At 38.1% G+C, this 19,326-nt stretch overlaps 2 protein-coding genes across 2 annotated transcripts; both read right to left on the reverse strand.

Annotated features, from left to right (window-relative positions):
• Positions 1-1,191: 1,191 nt before the first annotated feature.
• Positions 1,192-12,422, reverse strand: LOC119910250 (deubiquitinase DESI2). Its single transcript, XM_038728746.1, has 5 exons — positions 10,950-12,422; positions 7,063-7,135; positions 5,204-5,297; positions 4,962-5,103; positions 1,192-3,832 (listed from the first exon to the last, which is right to left on the reverse strand). The coding sequence occupies exons 1-5, from the start codon at positions 10,986-10,988 to the stop codon at positions 3,593-3,595; spliced, it is 588 nt and encodes a 195-aa protein (XP_038584674.1). The 5' UTR covers positions 10,989-12,422; the 3' UTR covers positions 1,192-3,592.
• Positions 12,423-13,337: 915 nt separating this feature from the next.
• On the reverse strand, positions 13,338-18,866 carry LOC119910252 (synaptojanin 2 binding protein). Its single transcript, XM_038728749.1, has 4 exons — positions 18,677-18,866; positions 17,919-18,055; positions 17,338-17,433; positions 13,338-15,239 (listed from the first exon to the last, which is right to left on the reverse strand). The coding sequence occupies exons 1-4, from the start codon at positions 18,738-18,740 to the stop codon at positions 15,096-15,098; spliced, it is 441 nt and encodes a 146-aa protein (XP_038584677.1). The 5' UTR covers positions 18,741-18,866; the 3' UTR covers positions 13,338-15,095.
• Between the last annotated feature and the right edge of the window lie 460 nt (positions 18,867-19,326).

Consider the following 19,326-nt stretch of genomic DNA (forward strand, 5'->3'; position numbering starts at 1 on the left):
TTCTAGTATGATATATTTTATATTCATCTTAATAAAGATATTGTGCTTTGATGCCAATGTGTAATCACAGTCTTCTTTGTCAACCTACTGCTTTTTACATTTACTAAATTACTCTTGCCATCAACTACTGTATATTTAGGCATATAGCGAGACTGAAACCAGACACAGGAACAGTTTCTACCCACAGGCCATCACTCTGATGAACAGTTAACTGCAGACACACAGTGTCAGGAACAATCACTGTAAATAACCTAACATCTACCTGTATACTATACTATTTATTATTATTTATTCATCATTTTTATAACTCAGTAGTTGTTCATGTTGTATATATTGTTGATACTTTATATATCATATCAACCTACCTCATAATAACACCTAAACAAAAACATGTATTTAGGATACTCGACATCCTTTGCACTCTTCTCCGTTACGCTATTTTCTTGCTGTCTATAAATGTTGTTGCTTTTGTTTAAGGTGTGTGTATTTGTGTACTATACTCTGTAGTCTGTGGGTTTTGTTGAGCTTTTTTTGTTTATGCTTGTTCTGTGTATGTACATTAAGAACAAGTCAAATTCTTCACATGTGTATACATACCTGGCCATTTAAGCTAATTCTGAAACTTGATTTCTGAGGAATGCAGCGATCTAGATATTTGAGGGTTTTTAAAAAAAATCTGATAATTATACATAATGATGATAAATAAATACATAACATAAACAAAATTCCTTTAAGAGGTTCCAATACATTTGTTTTTAAAGACGAAGAAAGAAGCTACAGTTTGTCTTTGGAGACAAAAACATATCTTTGGCATTTCTCTACTGCAGTTTAAAATGTTAGTTATTGGGCCATATATACACTGATGATACATCTGTGATTAGCTGTTAATGACCAATATATTGACCTGGTTGATATATCTGTCCAGTTTTAATGAGGCATCTGGAATCTAGACTTGTATATAGTGTTTAGTTTGTTTTTTTTGGCTTATCCGGTGAAAGTGAAGTTAAATCCCTGACAAATCAAAGTTCTTTCTGATGAAAATCATGTATAAATTTTAAATTGCCATACAAAAGTTCTGCTCAAGGCCTAACACACCCATGGCATATCAACCATATCAACCATTGCAAAATCTCTAATCCCAAATTGCCCACCCCTGCCCATACTGTTGGCTATAACAGAAGAAGCAAAACATTTTTTGTTATTCTGTCTCTTTATTCTAGTACTATATCATCATTCTTGAAATTGTCTTGGGTTAGGAAAGGGAAATACGAGGTTAAGGTTGACACAGTATGATAGAAAAAAATACCTGTCTGGTCTGCTCAGTAGAAAGTGCCAAAGACGTTTGAGCATGTAATACTGATCACTGTACAGCTCCTTTCAACTCAAAATATACCAAAAATCTGAACACAATACACTTGGTGAAATGTAAGTCAAAAATAATAAAGAACATAGCTTATTTAAGAACATGAGGAAGAAGTCAAATGATTAATTTGCACCTTCAACCCCATTTATCAAGGTGTTCAGCGGGAATGAGATGATCACTTTTACACATCATGTGATTTCCTTCCTGAGAAAGGGTAGCTGTCCACGAACACACTACAGCAGGAGGGATGGGGAAAGATTAAAATCATGTGTGGCCTGGTTCACTGAGCTTTAGCATTACAAAAAAGCAAGCAACATGAATTAAAATGAGTAAAACTACAAGGAGCCAATGTTTGTTATCATTATTATCATGCTTACAATCGCCACCACCATGAATATTAGAGTGGGAAGTTAATCATTAATGGGGTTGTTTAATTGCATGTATGCTGAAACCACAATGATTACAAATAACTTTATGACATCATATTTTCCCTTTATGAGAATCTGATCTTCTCACTGCAACAAACAGCCTCAGAAGTATGAGTTACTTCTTAAAAAAGGTTTGTTTGCTATCATTTAATTCTTTATCTCTGTAAACATGCCACAGTTTAGATCAATCAAACATAAAATATGGTCTTAAAGGAATAGTCTTTCTGAGAGTTAGATTAGAAGATCAATACCATTTTCATGTCTGGTAAATATGAAGCTACAACCAGCAGCCTAACTTAGCTTAGTATTGCAGGAAACAGGACAAAACAGCTAGCCTGGCTCTGTCCAAAAGTAAAAAAAGTAAAACCACATACAAAGAACGTGTTAAAACGACACTGGGACCAGTAACTTCCGGGAGTCTCTGCTGGTTGTTGGTAATTGTTTGTTTTACACTTTGGTTTTTGTACAGATTACACAGATTGTGTAAAATTGGCTTTCAAGGGACTGGTAGAATTTAGGATTTAGTTACCTTTGGACAGAGCCAGGCTAGCTTAGCTAGTTTCCAGTCATTATGCTAACTAAGCTAAGCTAAAAAACTGCTGGCTGTAGCTCCATATGTACCACACAAACATGAAAATGGTTTTGATCTTCTCATCTAACTCTCGGCAAGAAACAGAATAAGTGTATTTCCCAAAAAGCAGAAACTATAGCTTTGCGGACTTCTATAATTTGAGGGAGAATGCTGCTTTTCTGCTTTTCTTTCTCATGAGAACTCAGCCTTTATTGGTTTAATGGTGAAAGTAGTGTTAGGACCAGTATCACCCAAGAACATTCTGTGGGTGTTAATGTACATTTCCTAGCCTGGAAGTTATCGCACCATTATGATATAAAGACCATTTGGATACAAAAGAGTACACAAAAATTGTACTGGGTCACAAAGTCAACAATTGTCCGTATAGCAGCTAGGCTTTCTTTGTGTCTGTGTCTCTGAGATGTTCACAGATAGTGACTGGGCTGCCCGAGGCTGTATGAACAGCGGCTATTTAACATGAACAGTATTTGCCTTTGATTGTTTACAACCGTTTGTGAACTGGTTAGACTGGCAGCTAACCGCCAGTTTGCTATTTAAAACAAGCCCCAGGTTAGATCACAAAAGGAATAGGAGAAAAAAACCGTGTGGCGTCTCAGTTTAGTTGGATGTTTTGTCAAATTCTTTCAACATGCAACATTTTTACGAGTTCAGACTGAACTCGAGGATCAATCAAATCCTCTCTAACCTTCTAAAATGGCCACACAAAGAAAGCGGTCAACAATACCAACTGAAGGCCACATAGAGGTTATTGAACAAGTTGAATTTGAGCAGATTAGCAGTTTCCTGGTAATGTCACTATAAGTAGTCCAGGTGTCTGTCTAGTTATTCTACAAAAGCAGCTCTGAAGGCAGGGCAGGGAACAAGGCTGACAAAGGTTTAAAAGTTCATGGAAAGGACTAATAATAACGTACTACAAACTTCAGATCTACAAGTGGTTGCTGTTGAGTCTGAATCTCCCTTCCGAGCTCGGGGCTCAAGTCAAAGTCTGCCTTTGTCATCCTGTAGTCTGTAGAAAGGACTAGCAGGGTCTCTGGAGGTCTGAAGTCTCTGGCACCAGCTCTTTTCATGAAGCGGGAACTCTTCTTCTCCTGCCTCTTTACTCAGAGGACAAACATTATGAGGTCAGGTGGTTGTTCAAGCCTACTAATGCCACTTGAGCCACCAGCAGAGGTGGCAAGAAGGTCCAGAGGTCAGTTTTTGTGGGGCAGTTCACACCCTCGTGTGGCGACAGCAGTGGGAAGAGCCGGAGGCTGCTGCTCCAGACGGGGACGAATGGTCCTCGTCACTCGATTCGTTCTGCTCCTCTTTGTGGAGGCCTAGGCTGATGTGGCTCTGCAGGGCGGCCGGGGTTAACCACTCTTTGGGTAGGCAGCTCTGCAGAAAGGGGATGCAGGAGCTGAAGTATGCCAGTCTGTTAACCCAGCGAGGGATTTCCCGTCCACACAGCAACTGAGAAAAGTCAGAATATGTGATGTAAATCATATTGTCTTTGTTTTATTTCTATAAGTGTGTGAGGTATTTAAAAAGCTAGAATTTACCTAGAGAAAAACAGCTAAATCAGTAGATGTGATGGTTTTGTGAATGTATTACATGATATTATTTTCTATGCAGGTATATAGGGATCCACATTTTATATGTATGGTTTTAGTATAAAGGGCAATTCCAACAATTTGGTGTTGCACTTCCATGAAGTTGAGTCTCACAAGAGCCGGATAAAAAAAAAAGAATCATCAAAATCAATGCAGCAGAGGCCAAGTTATCCTGACTTTATACTCTACAATGGGACACTGGATCTTACATTCCCATAATGCAACTCTGTAGGGTCTTTTTTTCGTAACACAGGTTAACAAGACTGGGGTTCTACAGCCATGCTAGCCGCTAATGAGGCGGTGCTAAATGCTAAAGTCAGTTAAGTAAAGTCTAACCTTTTCTACAAAGACAACACACTGATTTTAAGCAGGTAAAATGTTCATCATGTTCACTACCAACACAGCTGAGGCTAATGGGAATGCTGGAAGTTTAACTAGTAAAGGACAAACTGAAATTTTAACCCAATAATGGAGCTAAATGATGGTGATGGCTGGTGATGGCGCAATGGATAAGACGTCTGCCTTTGGTGTGAGAGACCTGGGTTCATTCACCCACTGTGACCCATCCACCATTGTGTCCCTGAGCAAGACACTTAACCCCTAGTTGCTCCAGAGGCGTGCGACCACTGACATGTATATCAATTGTAAGTCGCCTTGGATAAAAGCGTCAGCTAAATGAATAAATGTAAATGAAAAGTTAAGCGATCCGCAAAATTAAATTCATTCAACAGAGTTATTATTCCAGACTTTAGAAAGCTCCCTTTATACAACTTTTTTATCAGCTGCATGGTACACCCTTAATGTGTACTTCTGAGGACAAACTTCCATGTAACTGTAATTTTGTCTTACTTATTTATAGTAGTTAGTCAGCACTGTTCTGTATCTTATAGTTTCTGAACAATGTGTACAAAAGGAGCAAAACAATGTGCAATGTGTACAAAAGGAGCAAAAAAAACAGTAGTTGGCAGTAAAAACAGTAACAGACTGACCTCAGACAGTGAGGAGGAGAAGTGGTTGCAGTTTTTGTGCATTAGATGGTAGGCGTTGCCTTTGAACTCTTTACCAAGCTCCTCCATGATTTTATCCATGTCCTCCTCTGTGAAGTCTGTTGTGCCCAATACAATGGCCTCCCTGTTTGGGACAGAAAAAGGTATATCAGCAGCACACTTATCTCCATCGTTAGCATTAACAACATCACAAAGTATTGTATGCTAAAATGGAGCACACTCACTTAAATTTGAATGTCTCTCCCAGTTCAGCAGCATTGCCAGGGTTGATTTCAAAGATTCCACTGAAAGGGTACGGATGACCCCCGTATGCAAATTCTGTGTGGACAAAGACAAAAAACACACTCCTTGAATGTAAGCACCTAACCCATACCCTAACAACTGTAATTACTCAGAGGCAAGCAATTATTCACTGACACACTGTGTTTAAAGCATTAGGCCTGGCTAATTACAGGCCTATCTGCCCTGCTGTTACAGCAGTATAATAGAAAACAGTGATGAACACAAGTGACGCAGCATATTGAATAAAGTGCCTAAAATTGTTAGCTATGTAGCGACTGAATTTAATTTGAATTTATACATTATATCAACAAACACACAGTGCTGTTTCAGTCATACGGGAAAGCAACAAATATACTGTAAAACAAGTCAGCAAGGATGAAATATGTATACAAAGTAATTTCATTATTAATATGTTAAAGCACTTTAAACTTGAAAACCAGTGGTGGAAAGTAATAAAGTACATTTAGGCAAGTACTGTAACTACAAATTTGAGTATTTCCATTTTATACAACTTTATACTACAATTACTATACAAGGGAAATATTATACTTTTTACACCACTACATTTATCTGACAGCTTTAATTACTAGTTACTTTACAGTTGACATACCAGACATGTAAATTATTATATTAATTGTAAGATATGATGCACTCTAGATTAAACTACCCAACAGGATATAAATAGTAGTAGATTACAATAGACACAACTTGTAGCTGTACTTTTGTTGCTATTATGTCTTAATGCCAGTTAAAGGATCACACACTCCTCAGTGTTAGAAGTATTCAGATAATTTACTTGTAAGGAGCAATACCACAATGTTTGTTTGTATCTTTGTTACACATAGCGGTCCTTCATTGAAAATCTTTACTTATTTTAAGTAAAAGTACAGAAGTATAATCAGCAGAATGTACTTAAAGTTTCAATGAAAGCACTTATTATATAGCAGAATTCTGCAGTCATGATTAGATATTGTATATTTTATTATTAGATTATAATTATTACTGATGCATAAACATATAAAGAGCCTTTTATGGTTGTAGATGGTCATGTAAAGTTTAATCTATAACAATGCATCCCATTTTATAAAATGATCACATTTTTTATAGGTAAATACTTAATCTGGAAGCTAACTAGTAAATATAGCTGCCAAACACATGTAGTGGAATAAGAACCATATTTGACACTGAAATGTACCATAAAATGGAGTACTCAGTACAAGTACCACAAAATATTAGTTAAATAATTAGGTAAATGTATTTAGTTACATTCCACCACTGTCTGTCTTTCCTCTTCAGTTCATGAGGAAATCCCTTCAAATCTCTGTTGGATAAACTCAAAGATTCTTGGTTGTAACTCTAAAACAAGACTACTGAAATGTTTTGATAAAATCCATATTTAAAATCTAGCTATTTTTTTTTAAAAACCTGTAAAACTGTGGTGTGCTCGGTCTCACAAACTGCACAGATTCAGTTCTAGTAACAATATTTCTGGTTGCAAGGGCATAATGGAATTTCCAGTGATCTAGTTTCACGCTGGTTTCTGCCTCTGTTTTTTTGAACCACACACACACAATACACAATGAGTCAGCCGTGACTCAACCCAGAGAAATGGGGTCATGTTATTAGGAACACAATTCCATATTCCATTTTTAAAACCAGACTTCATCTGTGTCTGTGAAAGCATCCTGGTACAAACCTCATGAGCAGATGGTGATGCATAGGCTCAAGCGTGGCCTGCTGTGATTCTTTTCTGATAAACTGTAAAATGGGATTTCACACACAAAGGAGAGAAAGGTCTCACCTCTGCCATAAATCTCAATGCCTGAGTGGAAGACTCCAATACCCAGATTGGACGTGTATTCGTTTATCCAGTACTGCAGAGAAAGAGAGGCAGAGGAAGAGAAGAGTTAGGGATCAATATCAAGAGTTATTTTGTGTTGTATCAGGAAAGAAACAATGCAGCAGCTCTACAGAATATACTGTGAGACTGTAGCCTTAAATAGTACTTCATGTTATATAGTATATTCAATCTCAGACAAATACCTGTTTGCTAAATAAATTATACTTCACATAGCTGTGACTTGTAGGGCTACGTGAAATTTTCATCTTTAATACATAAACATGTAAGTCTTTGAAATTTGGGATCACAGTGATTTTATGGCACTTTCACCAAAGAACTTTACTTTTCAGTTAAATGAATAGTGACATTTTGGGAAATACGCTTATTTGCTTTCTTGTTGAGAGTTAGATGAGACGATGGACACCACTCTTATGTCTGTCCAGTAAATATGAAGCTACAGCCAGCAGCTGATAAGCTTAGCTTATGATCAAGACAGGAAACAAAGGGAAACAAGCTAGCCTGGCTCCGTCCAAGGGATATTTTATTTACATTTTTTGTATGGATGAAACAAATAAGATATAATGTGTTAAATTGTGATATTTAAAGGTATAGATAAGCAGATTTTTTAACCCTTAAACTGAGCCAGGTTAGCTGTTACTCCCTGTTTCCCTAAGCTAACTACCTCCCAGCTCCAGCTTCATATTTACCTTACAGGTCTGTTATTGGTAATGATCTTCTCATTTAACTCAGCAAGAAAGAAAATACTACCCGAAATGTCCACATCTGTACAAGTGCACCCTTAAGTGACAGAAGTGATTGATTGATTGCATTAGATTGGTCTTTTAAAGGTTCAGACTGATCAATCACAAGGGCAGATATACAGCCAATCACAAAATCACTGATCTATCTGACCTGCAAGTCTTAAGTTTGCCAGAGGAATAAGACACATAAGAAAAAATCCTGCTGATGTATGAGCCATCCTGCCGTCCGTCACTGCAGACAATGAGATCATTTATCCCGAGACCACAGCACCCCCCTTCCCATTCCCGCTGACCCTCCTGCACCCTTAGATACCCCAGAGGAAACATGCTAAGAGCTATCCACACTGCCCCAGCTGTCCCCTATAAATAATAGAATATGTTTCCGGGCTCAGAGTGAAACAATAAAAGCATATCCACCTCTATACTTTGTGTGAACAAAGTCTTCCCATGTTTCTGCAGTGACTTCAACCACTTTTAGGCTCTCTAGCTTTTCCCATTTCACACCGGGGAACACTGACGAAAATCTTTTAACCAGTTCTCCCCTTCTTGGAAGGAGAAACAATCTACAAGAAAACACTCTTCCACCTAAGTGTAATGAGGTCGTGACAAACCGACTGTGATTGTGACTCTCTCCTGTGCACATAAATAAGTGAGTCCTGGCAACATTAGTAGAGCTTTTTCAGTCACCATCTTGCAGATATAAATCACAATTCTCTGACGATGTGCCTCAACTCGCCTTGTTTTAGTGAAATCATGCTGCATGCCAACACTGCTGCAACGATCCACGCAGTCTCCCCTACAATCACCTGCCTATATATGCAGACACAGCATGCACCACTACACTCATCTCCCAGTCACATTGATTTCACATTGAAGAAGATCGATTCATCACCAACCCCCCTCGCATGATTCACTCTGAAGCGCCGCCTTCTCATGTCTAATTCTCGGCAAATGTATTTAAGGCTGACTTTGACTGTTGCCGTTCTCATGATCACTTTCTCCCTCTTCAGCAGCCCCCTGCATGACCTGTTAAGTCCCAGCACAGCAGAGCCACACTGGAATTAAATCAGCTGTTTGAGCAGCTGTCACTTCTGGCCCCAATGAGGTCGTCGTCTACGAGAGGGCTTGATGGCAATAGAGAGCTGAGAGACCAAAAACTGCGCTAGGCTTTGTGTTTTTTGAGTGATTTTACATTTATGTATGTGAATATTCCTTAAATCACAGGTTTGGCAAGATGCTTATACCGTGCAGCTGCTTTATATTTGAACTGATTCACGTCTGGAAAGCTAAAAGAGGAGAACACTTTTTGAAAATACTTGACTTCAAGTGAGCAAAAAAAAGCATTTGGAGGATTCAGCTTCTTATCAATTTATGAATAAAGCAAATAATTACTAATTTTTCTCTAAATTTGCCGCCTATAACAGTTTAATAATAATAATAATAATCTTTATTTGTAGAGCACTTTTCAAAAACAAGTTACAAAGTGCTTTAACAAGTGTAAAGACAATAATACCCAAAAGACAATAATACAAAAACAATACAAGATAAAAGCAAGAAAACATTGAAAAGACTAAAATACACGTTTAAGATAAATATAAAATAAGTAAAATAGAATAAAATAAAAGGGATCAAATAAAGTCAAATAAGATTGGGAGGCTCTCCTATAAAAGTATGTTTTAAGAAGGGACTTAAAAGAGTTCACTGACTCAGCCGACCTGATTTCCTCAGTTTAATTAGATATTTATAGAATTAATAGACTTTTGTTATTTAATCGTAAAATTTTATCTTAACCCCCACCCACCAACCTTTAAAGCATTTAAAGGCAGTATAAGTCAATTATTTACAACACACTAGATTTTAGTTTTAAGCACATATGAAGACATTTTAAATGTGTATATATGTATTTTTCATCAACTGTAACTCCTCTCATGAAGCATCTGTAACTGGGTGAGTAGGCTAATTAAGTGATTGACATTATAACACAGTTGTATTCATATAAAATGTGTCTTCTTCACTCTCATGACAAGATGCAGCTGAAAGCTCCTGTGGAAATCTAGTAGGTTGATCTTGAGTAAGGAATTCTTTGTCAAACTACTATTTTCAAGGTCAAGAATGCACCCTAAAGCTCAACATGTCTTTTGAATATATTTCTAACATGTATTAACACTTTAATAAACAGTTTAATATACATATACAGTAGATACCAGTGCATTTGTGAAATATGGGGAGTTGAGGTAAAGTGTTGCCAGTATGAATATATATATACTCCACAATACCACAACTGTTTTGCTGTAAAGTACTTCTGTGGATTTGTTGAGTGATATTCACACAGGAGACTGTTCAGCAGAACAGTATGTGAAGACCAGGCAGTGGGCATATGAATGAATGCAGACCCTTGTCCTTTACTGATGTGTGTGGGTGTATGAGTATGTGTGTATGAATGTGTGTTTTTGTATGTGTGTGCATCATGTGAGCTGTAGGACACAGTGACAGAGGCTGAGGGAAGCTCTTGTTTCATAGGTTTGGGGTTGGAACATGATATTTACTTTCTCATCTTCTTTCTTTCTTTCTTTCTTCTCTACTAAATTATCTTTTTAAGCTCAAATCTTACTGGCCATACTAAATAATAGCTAAATTAGTAATTAGACCAGAATTTGGCTTCTTAATACGCATGTCTGCAGTGAACCAGATACGGCCTTATAGACTGGGAAGCTTTAGGTCTACAGCCGAGGCTCTTGTTTAATCTTTGAAGATGAGTGTGACTGTACTCACCAAAGTCAGTTTTTAGAATTAAAGTAGAAAAATCTAATTTCTTAAGTGTGTGTTAAGTGTGTATTTATATTAACACTCTTTTACTGCAGGCAAACTGCTTGTTTTTCACATTTTTGAGTCCAGCTGGGCTCTTTTCCAACATTAAAATAGCTCTCAAGTGCATCTGTGAAACAGGTGTGTAGTGGGCCTGCTATTTCTAGTGGTGCATCCACTTCCTCTGCAGGTGTCTGATTACAAACACTCCTGCCAAAAACAGAAAATAATTACTAAAAGTGACAAAAAAGTAAGTGCAGTTTGGTGGAGATGGACCCTTACCATATCATACACGTTAAGGATGACAGGTTCATTGGCCATGGTTTAAACCTGAGCTGGAAAGGCAAACGTCCCCACCATCCACGTTTTATGGTTGTCAGGACCTCCACAGCCCTCTGAAGTCACAGGACCACGCGGTGGACAGCAGGAGCAGCGGGAAGGCTTCTGCAGGACGGATGGGGGCTGCTCATAAACTACCACCGCTACTGCATGGACACAGCTCTGCAGGGTGGCTGGAGTAAAACCAGGAAAATGTCCCAAAAGAAACAGGACAAATGAAGCTTAGCGATATGTCACAGAGCCATTATAGCAAGGAAGGTCAGGAAAGCATGAAACTCATCCCAGCGGTGCAAAGCGAGGTGCAGCAGTGTACTCGGCCCGTCTCCCAGCTCCGGAAATAATCTGCTGTAAGTTGAAAACGATGCTGGCAGAAGGTGTATTTGCGAAATAAAAGCAACCACAATAGCTCAGATTTTCACATGAGACGCTTTAGAAGTGATAACATGATCCAGAGCGGACACACACGGCCTACAAGTGTTGGAATCTGAAGCAGGCGCCCTCTTCTCCTCACAGGCGAGAAGGCGACAGCTAAGGCGGACTGATGTCGGTGATGGAGGCGGAGTGCGGGCCATTTTCACGCGGAGGATGTTGGAGCAGCAGTCGGAGAGGACTCCTGAGCCATGGCGGTTAATTACGGCTGATGGGGCGGCGGAGAGTCAAGCTCACCAGCAGCATCCCCGGTTGGAGGTGCTCCTACAGCTGGCCCGCATCCAGCATCCTCTTAGTCGGGAGGGGAGGCTAGTCGGCACAAACCTCCGCGACATGGCCCCCTAACAACACGGAACCGTTTCACCCAAAACCTGCTCGATGAAGGTTTTTCAGTTGTATTTCAGAAAAGTACCAAAAGCTGCCGAGATCCGTATCGTATGGGGTTGTTGTAGCTCTGGCTCCTCTTTCTTTCTGTCTCTCTGGTTCGTTAGATTACATCATATATGCCTCCGAGGCAACATCCTCCAACTAACAGCTGATGGGAGACAGAGCTGCTGGTGGGTGTACAAGGAGCACATTTTGTTACAAAACACACCACTTTTGCTATTTCTGTCAACCAGTGCCCAGCTGAAATATGCTCATTTTCACCTCTATGCTTTGTACTAGCCATCAAAGCCGATCACCGTTTGTAACCGTTCCAACACATTCAACAAGGCACTTTATTTTTTATATCCGATGGCGTAAAATAGCTTATGTTTGTTGTTTTTTTTAACCTAACAACCCCTCACACTGGTGCTACACCTCAGTAAAAATTGTTAAAATCTATATAGGCCAATATTGCAACTATACAACAGGTTTCATTGTTTATTTTGTGATATCAGATTAGTTGAAAATAAGCTAAAGGATAATGCCAAGCTTTACGATTCATTTTAGTCCCCCCCATTGTATAATAATAAGCAGTATTAGCAGTGTGTGGTTATGATTAGGCTACCATATTCACAGAGGACCATCTGTTTTGTCAAAAACGCAAGTGTCCACTTTTAATTTGAAGGTAAACTGACAACATCCAGTGTGGTGCTGTTAAATCAGGGTTATTATTATAATATATTATTATATTTAATCAGGGGCGTTTCCAGGTTCTTGAAACATTGGGGGCTTAGCCCAGTCTAGATATCTTTCATGTTTTCACCTGTTTTCAACCCATTCTCATTTAATTTCATCCCTGCTGAGTCAGGCACACATGCAAGCATGACTGAAGTAGCTTAAAGTCTTATTAAATGTGCATGTGGCATCTAATTAATATTATGAGAGATTTTAAAGCATTTTGACTTACTGTCATGAGAAGTCACACTTATCTCACAAATAACTTGGTAAATTTCAAGATTTTAACTATTGTCCATTAATTTGACGATTATTTTTTGGATTAATTGATTAGTTGGTCTTTTAAAATGTCAAAACAATTGTAAGAAAAAAAAAGTCAAAAAGCCCAAAGCGTTTTTTCCACAACCCAAAGATAATTGGTTTACTGTAATAAAGGAGAAAAAAACGAGAAAATTTAAGATGGAATCAGAGAGATATGAATTTTTTTCCTTAAAAACATACTCAAACCAATTATCAAAATAGTTTGCGATTCATGACAATTGATTGATCAATGGAGCTAATCATTTTATTTCTAAATCTTAATTTTGACATTGTAAATGAAGATTGACTTTGTATAGTATACTTCACTTGACTCAATACCTCATTCTTCATTTTGACCTGATGCAACATCATTTTGATATGCTAATTTTTCCGACTAGCTATCTAATCATCTTGATTTACTATCTATAGTTTTGACTTGAGAGCATTTTTTATTTCTTTTTATTTTCTGCTATTAAATGAAAAAGAAAGGTAAAGACCAGGTGACTTCAACATGTATTTTAATACAGTAGGTGCTTGGATGTAAAACATAACAAAATTTGCAAAATTAGTGCTTCTGATGGATTTTTCTGGCATACATGCACATATTCACATTCCGCTCAGCAGAGCGACATGAAATGTATTTACAGACAACAAGGTCCCACATACAGTCAGAGACAATTGCACGATAGTATCTGCAGACCGACAAATGTGAATAAATACACCCAGCACACACAACTCACTTATTCGTCTGCTCTATGGCCGTTACATGAGGACATCCATGATTGTGGCTAGTGCAAAAACCTTTGACAGCAACTAACTTCTTCAAAAAAAACTCTCCTTTAAAGTGAACTGGATGATGATCCTTCACACAAATAAGCAACTCTATCACAACATACTCCGTATTTCATATTCAACCCAAAAGATAAATCACTTAGCAGAAGGTGTGATTTCAAGCACTGGCCACAAAGCAAAATTAGGAAGAATGTTTAAAAAAGGCAGAGCCTTCAGCTGTGACTGAGCTTTAAGAAATGAGCTGCTCAACACACGATACACATTTAAGGAATGATGTATTTGTTTGTTTTAGATTTAATGGTTCACCCCGAGTGACCTTCTATAAACATACACTTTATAATAAACTCTTCAAAGTGAAACTACTTAGTGATACTTTAAACAAGTGTATTTTGCTATAAAAGGATGAATCTGGTGATTCTTACTGTCAACATATCCCATTAAAAGACCAAAAGCAACAATGAATTGATTTTTTACTAACAAGCGTGATATATCTTATTCCTCTTAATTGTTGAGTGACATGTTCCTTCACTACAATGAACAAGGGCACTGAAGTTTACTTTGACTGAAGATTACACACACCGTGCTACTGTAAATACCATAGAGCACCATCTGTGTATCAATCCAGAAAGTATTGAGAGAAAAACTAACACGTTACTTTTTACAGGATTTGTTGACAATAAGAAAATATAGATTATAGGCAGTCACATCCTTAAATTTAATGTATTAATGGACGTAGTGGGTTGATTTTCATTTTGAACATGATCAGGAGTAACATGAACTCAACACCACCAGAACTTGGAAACAGACAGAAAAGGCACTCTAAAGTCCATTACACAATTTATCACATTACCGGAGACTTTTTCAATCCCACAGCTCAATCTATGGACTATGGCAGGATGCCACTCCTCCCATGATCCTGTGCAATGGTGCAAAAAGAAAATCAAACCCAGTTGCATGAATTTTGAACACTAACAAACTGAAAATACAGTGGGTTTCTCTCAGTCGCCCCTCGGACAGATCCACCATTCAGCGATGGAGTTACAGAGAGGCCTACGAGTGACTGCACACAACACCGTCTTTCAGTTTGTAAATGGACTCTGACTTGACCCACAGATTTAAGTTTTTTTTGCATATACAACCTCTGTCTACGGGGCAGCTGTTTGTTTCTGCCTGAGCTCAGTCCAGCAGCAGGAATGTCATGTGTACATCCTTCTTTATCTCCTTACAATCACAAAGTTTTCTATTAAAGTAATCTCAGTGGTAAGAGAGCATCCTTTTGCATAGGAAGGGTGTCAAGAAGCTACCATTAATCACATAATACACATGAACATGGGAGAAACTCATCAGTGACACCAACACCTACGAATCACAAAAATAACATCTACTGCTTTGAGTTTGTTCCCTTTCACTTCTTTGGCCTTTAGCAAAGTTTTTGATCTTAATAATAATATAAAGATGTTGGCTTTATTAAAAGTGCTTCTTATGGTGCCGCATGTAAAAGAATGCAAAGATGGCTGCAGCTCCCGCGATAGCAGCCAGTATTCCCAGAGAAAAGGCAGGAGATTCGTGCTCGGGTTGTGAGCCTATGGGTCCGTTCATGTGATGGGGAAACTGCAAGACAGAGATATAAAAACAAGAATAAATATTAAAGCTGCATTGTAAGTGTTATTAATGTAGAAATCCACCTGTTCTAAATCACAAATTACATTCTGGTGTTGGGCGAAAAGATGAATCAAATTTAAAACTTTAAATACTTGATGTCACTGTTGGCCACTCTCCAAAGCATAATATGTTCTCAGACTGATTACATCTCTAATACTGCTCACTGCATAAAAGCAAATGTGAATTCGATAACTTGTGGCACTAACAACGTCATTATTCAGCAGCACAGCACAAAGGCTGAGGTATACTCAAAATTAACTAGTTTGCATGAAGTGTCATCCGACCACATATTAAGGCAGAAGTGTTAATAACTCTTCCAAAAAGCCAGACTCTGTGAAAAGCCTGCTGTTATAAAAGACCGAGACGCAATAATTGTTCAAATGGGGATGGCGGTGCATGCACGTCTTTCCTCAAAAGCATTTAGAGGTTGTTTTGTACATGTTTGTATCATAAAACTGTATAAAACATGGACGTAGTCTCCGTGATGTCACCCATGGATTAATAGGTTTCTAAAGAGCAGTTGTGAAGCTCAATGTGGGAAACTCACTATCTTGGCAATGCCTGGCTCAGGCTAATCCAAAAATCGGCAGAACAAATGAAGCATGGTTGCTTAAACTACCTAGTGGCTAACCACCTGTGACGGCACCTGTCACTCAAAGCAGTCCGTCCTTAACTTTGCATAACTTTAAGGCTTAATATAACTTTAAGGCTTAATATAATTTAAACAAGTGAGGTATATAATTATATACTCCACACACACACACACACACACACACACACACACAGACAGTGTATTATTGCTAATACTCCAAAAAAAAAAAAAACACATTTAAAAATCTGCTACCAAAAGTGTTTCATGCAGGATGTGAACTGCCGTGAACTAAGTTCAGGAGGCTCTAGACTGGGCCTGGCTGTGTGATATGAATATAGAGACAATAGTAAGATGGCAGCACATGTAGGTCTGTTGAGATAATTGCAGCCTTATTTGAAATGTCAATCAAAGTTTTAAAGGATAACTACAGTGACTGTTAAGCATATTTCCGGTGTGGAGTCCCTCCCCTCTTCCAAGGTTATCATGTGACTTTAGTTGGAGCTTTGTCAACACTGATAACACTATATAACAAAATATTTGTTCCTGGGAAGTAAGTGCTATTTCCTTATTGCTAATGCCTCAAAAGTATAGCAAATGGCTATTATTCCCCACAAACTACACGAGTACAGAGAAATTCCACTGCTCCAGTACTGAGGCTATCAGTTCCACTTGCTGGCAAAACACTAGTGAACCCCATGATACCACAAGTAGCATTTATGTCATCTGAAATAACAGTCAGCTTATCCAATCATTCATTTAAAATGTTTTTAAATCAATAGAATGAAAACACTATATATGTAAGAAACAGCTAAAAATGTCATCAAACTCATAGAAACTATGTCCACTTTTGCTACGTCATCACACACTTCTTTTGTTACAGACTTGAAGCGGACTTTAATATCCTTAGTCTTAGTGGTTTTATTTGCTTACAGTGTGGCAGCTGTGAACAAATCTCAGGTGTTTAGTATATTTCTTTTCTTGAGGAAATGTTGCTGCAGAGCAGCACGGTTTGTCAGAAAAACTAGAGTGGGATAAAAAGTGAAAGGGGATGTTGCGTTGAAATTATTGCTAATGTTTAGTTTAGACACAGTTCCCTGATATTACATTACAGGATTCCCCAGGGCTTCGCATTGTGTTTTACAGCAGAGGCGGGACACCTCGCCTAAAAAAAAAAAATCATATAAAATTAATACACATTTGTGAAATAAAACATTAGCCTTCAAGGAAAAAGAACAGAAGCGCTAATTTAACAAAAGCCACAGGCTATTGTTTAGGCCATTGTTTCACAGAGACTGAAAAGCTCTGGAAGGCACTATAGGGGGTCTCTGGCAACCAAAATGACTTTTAATAAGTATTGTATTACATGTGCAATCACCCCCCCCCCCCTTTTTTTAATGCTAAGCACAAACATCAACAAACCACTCAAAGTTTTGAACACTAGGACAAGGCTCCCACCTTTTTCAGAATACGGAGCTCCACGTCCTCCCCTGCTGTCCTGAAGAGCTCCACCGCAGCTTTATGTGTCCGTTCCTCAAGTTTGACCCCATTGATCTACAAACGAAGAAGTGCTGTTCCATTCATCAACACCTTTAAACAAATGACTGACCTTCAGCTAAGACTGAAGTTAATCATTCGTTTCACATTAATCATGTTCTGATGTGTTAATTAATTAAACTATTTTCTGAATTACAGTATTCAAACACACAGTTTAAATATATAAAATGTCTAATGCCTTGTTATGTCGGACCAATACTCCAATGCCGGAAGTTTTTCAATTTATTACAAAGAAAAGCAGCACATTTTTGAAACTGAGAAGCTGATACAAGGGAATAGTTAGCAATTTTTTCTTGAAAATATATTTGCATGATTAATGGATTTAATGAATATTCAAAACAGTTGCTGGTTTCGGTTTTAAATTCAATATTCATTTAAAATCAGAGGAAAAACAAAAAAGTGCTATTTAATATTGTGTAGTTACCTACAAAAAATATCAACCTCTACATCCTGCACCCTTGATAAAAGTCAACATGCATTACCGCCAGGATCTTGTCCCCCTCTTGGAGTCTTCCATCCAATGCTGCAGCTCCATCTTCTTTAATTTTGGACACATAAATCCCACTGTCATTCACAACATACTGCTGGTCCACGCCCCCAACTATATTGAATCCCAAACCTAAAAAAAAACAAACAAGAAAACAAACACAGACAATTGCATGAGATAAAGATGACAATACAGTTCAACAGGCACAGTGCATTTTTTTTTTACGTAAACAGGACAGAGGTTGCGGATCCACACATGACATTTATCTCAATGGATCAAAGTACAACATAAATCACTCAAACGCTGTAACGTATTCAGAGAAACACCAGTTCACATAATATTACATAACAAGTACCAAGTATAAACTGTGTAAAGAAATTAACTCTCTTGAAGCTAAATAAAGCTTATTAACTATCCAGCACCACAGAGAAACTGCCTGTCACAGTCTGACAGGCCGAGGACTTGCGTTAACTTAACGTTACTTTTAAAGCTTTTAACCCAACGTTAAAGTGCATAAATCCCTGTTATTATTTATTAAACTGAGATGTTAGAGTCCAACCAGCTTCCACAACCCAATTCATCTGCTTGCACTACACGATAACTCGTGGTGGGGAGAAGTTGTGTTATTTTTGACTCGCAAATTAGCCATTAGCTTCAGGGTAACACACACTAGCTTCGCTACCGTGGATTTTTTGCTGCTACGTACCGTTCCCGTTAGCTAGCTACCAGCGTCAAGTTATTTAGTCTTCTTACCTGCCGGTCCTCGCTTCAGTTTTATGTCCACCTCGTTAGGTGAGGAATGCAGAGAACCATTCATTTTGCAAGACGCCAAACGATTAAAATATGTCTTCAGAGAAAAGGGGCGACAAACTATTTATCTGAAGGTGAACTCATTGAAGAGTTTCGATTTGCTGCCTTCGGCTCAGTGGGTGGTTTGTGGTTGTGCTGCCCTCAGATGGGATGACGCAGAACTGCAGGCCGACATTTAAATTATGAAGTAGAGAGGCAAAATAAAAGATGTTCTGGCATAGTTTACACTGTAGACATGTCCCCACCACTTTTTAAAAGCATAATTTGTTAAAATTTGTTCTGTCTCTCTCTCTATCTACTTAGGTAAAAATAGCAATACTACAATGTAAAAAACACTATTACAAGTCTTACATTCAAAATGTTACTCAAGTGTATTATCATCAAATTGTACTTTTGATAGTTTCAGTCAGTGGTGGAAGAAACATTCAGATAACTTAATTAAGTTAAAGTCAATCAATACCACACTGTGAAAATAGTCTACTATATGCGAAAGCCCTGCGCCTTTCTTGCAGTGAGAACCGCGTATTTCTAAAAAGTAAACTTTTCATGAGGTGAGAAAAATCGCCCTGTTAGCTTTGTGATGATGCATTTTC

The sequence above is a fragment of the Micropterus salmoides genome, unplaced genomic scaffold (genome assembly GCF_014851395.1).
Source record: "Micropterus salmoides isolate LMB-PRFRI ecotype aquatic unplaced genomic scaffold, ASM1485139v1 Ms_hic_scaffold_19, whole genome shotgun sequence".
Taxonomy (NCBI): Eukaryota; Metazoa; Chordata; class Actinopteri; order Centrarchiformes; family Centrarchidae; genus Micropterus; species Micropterus salmoides.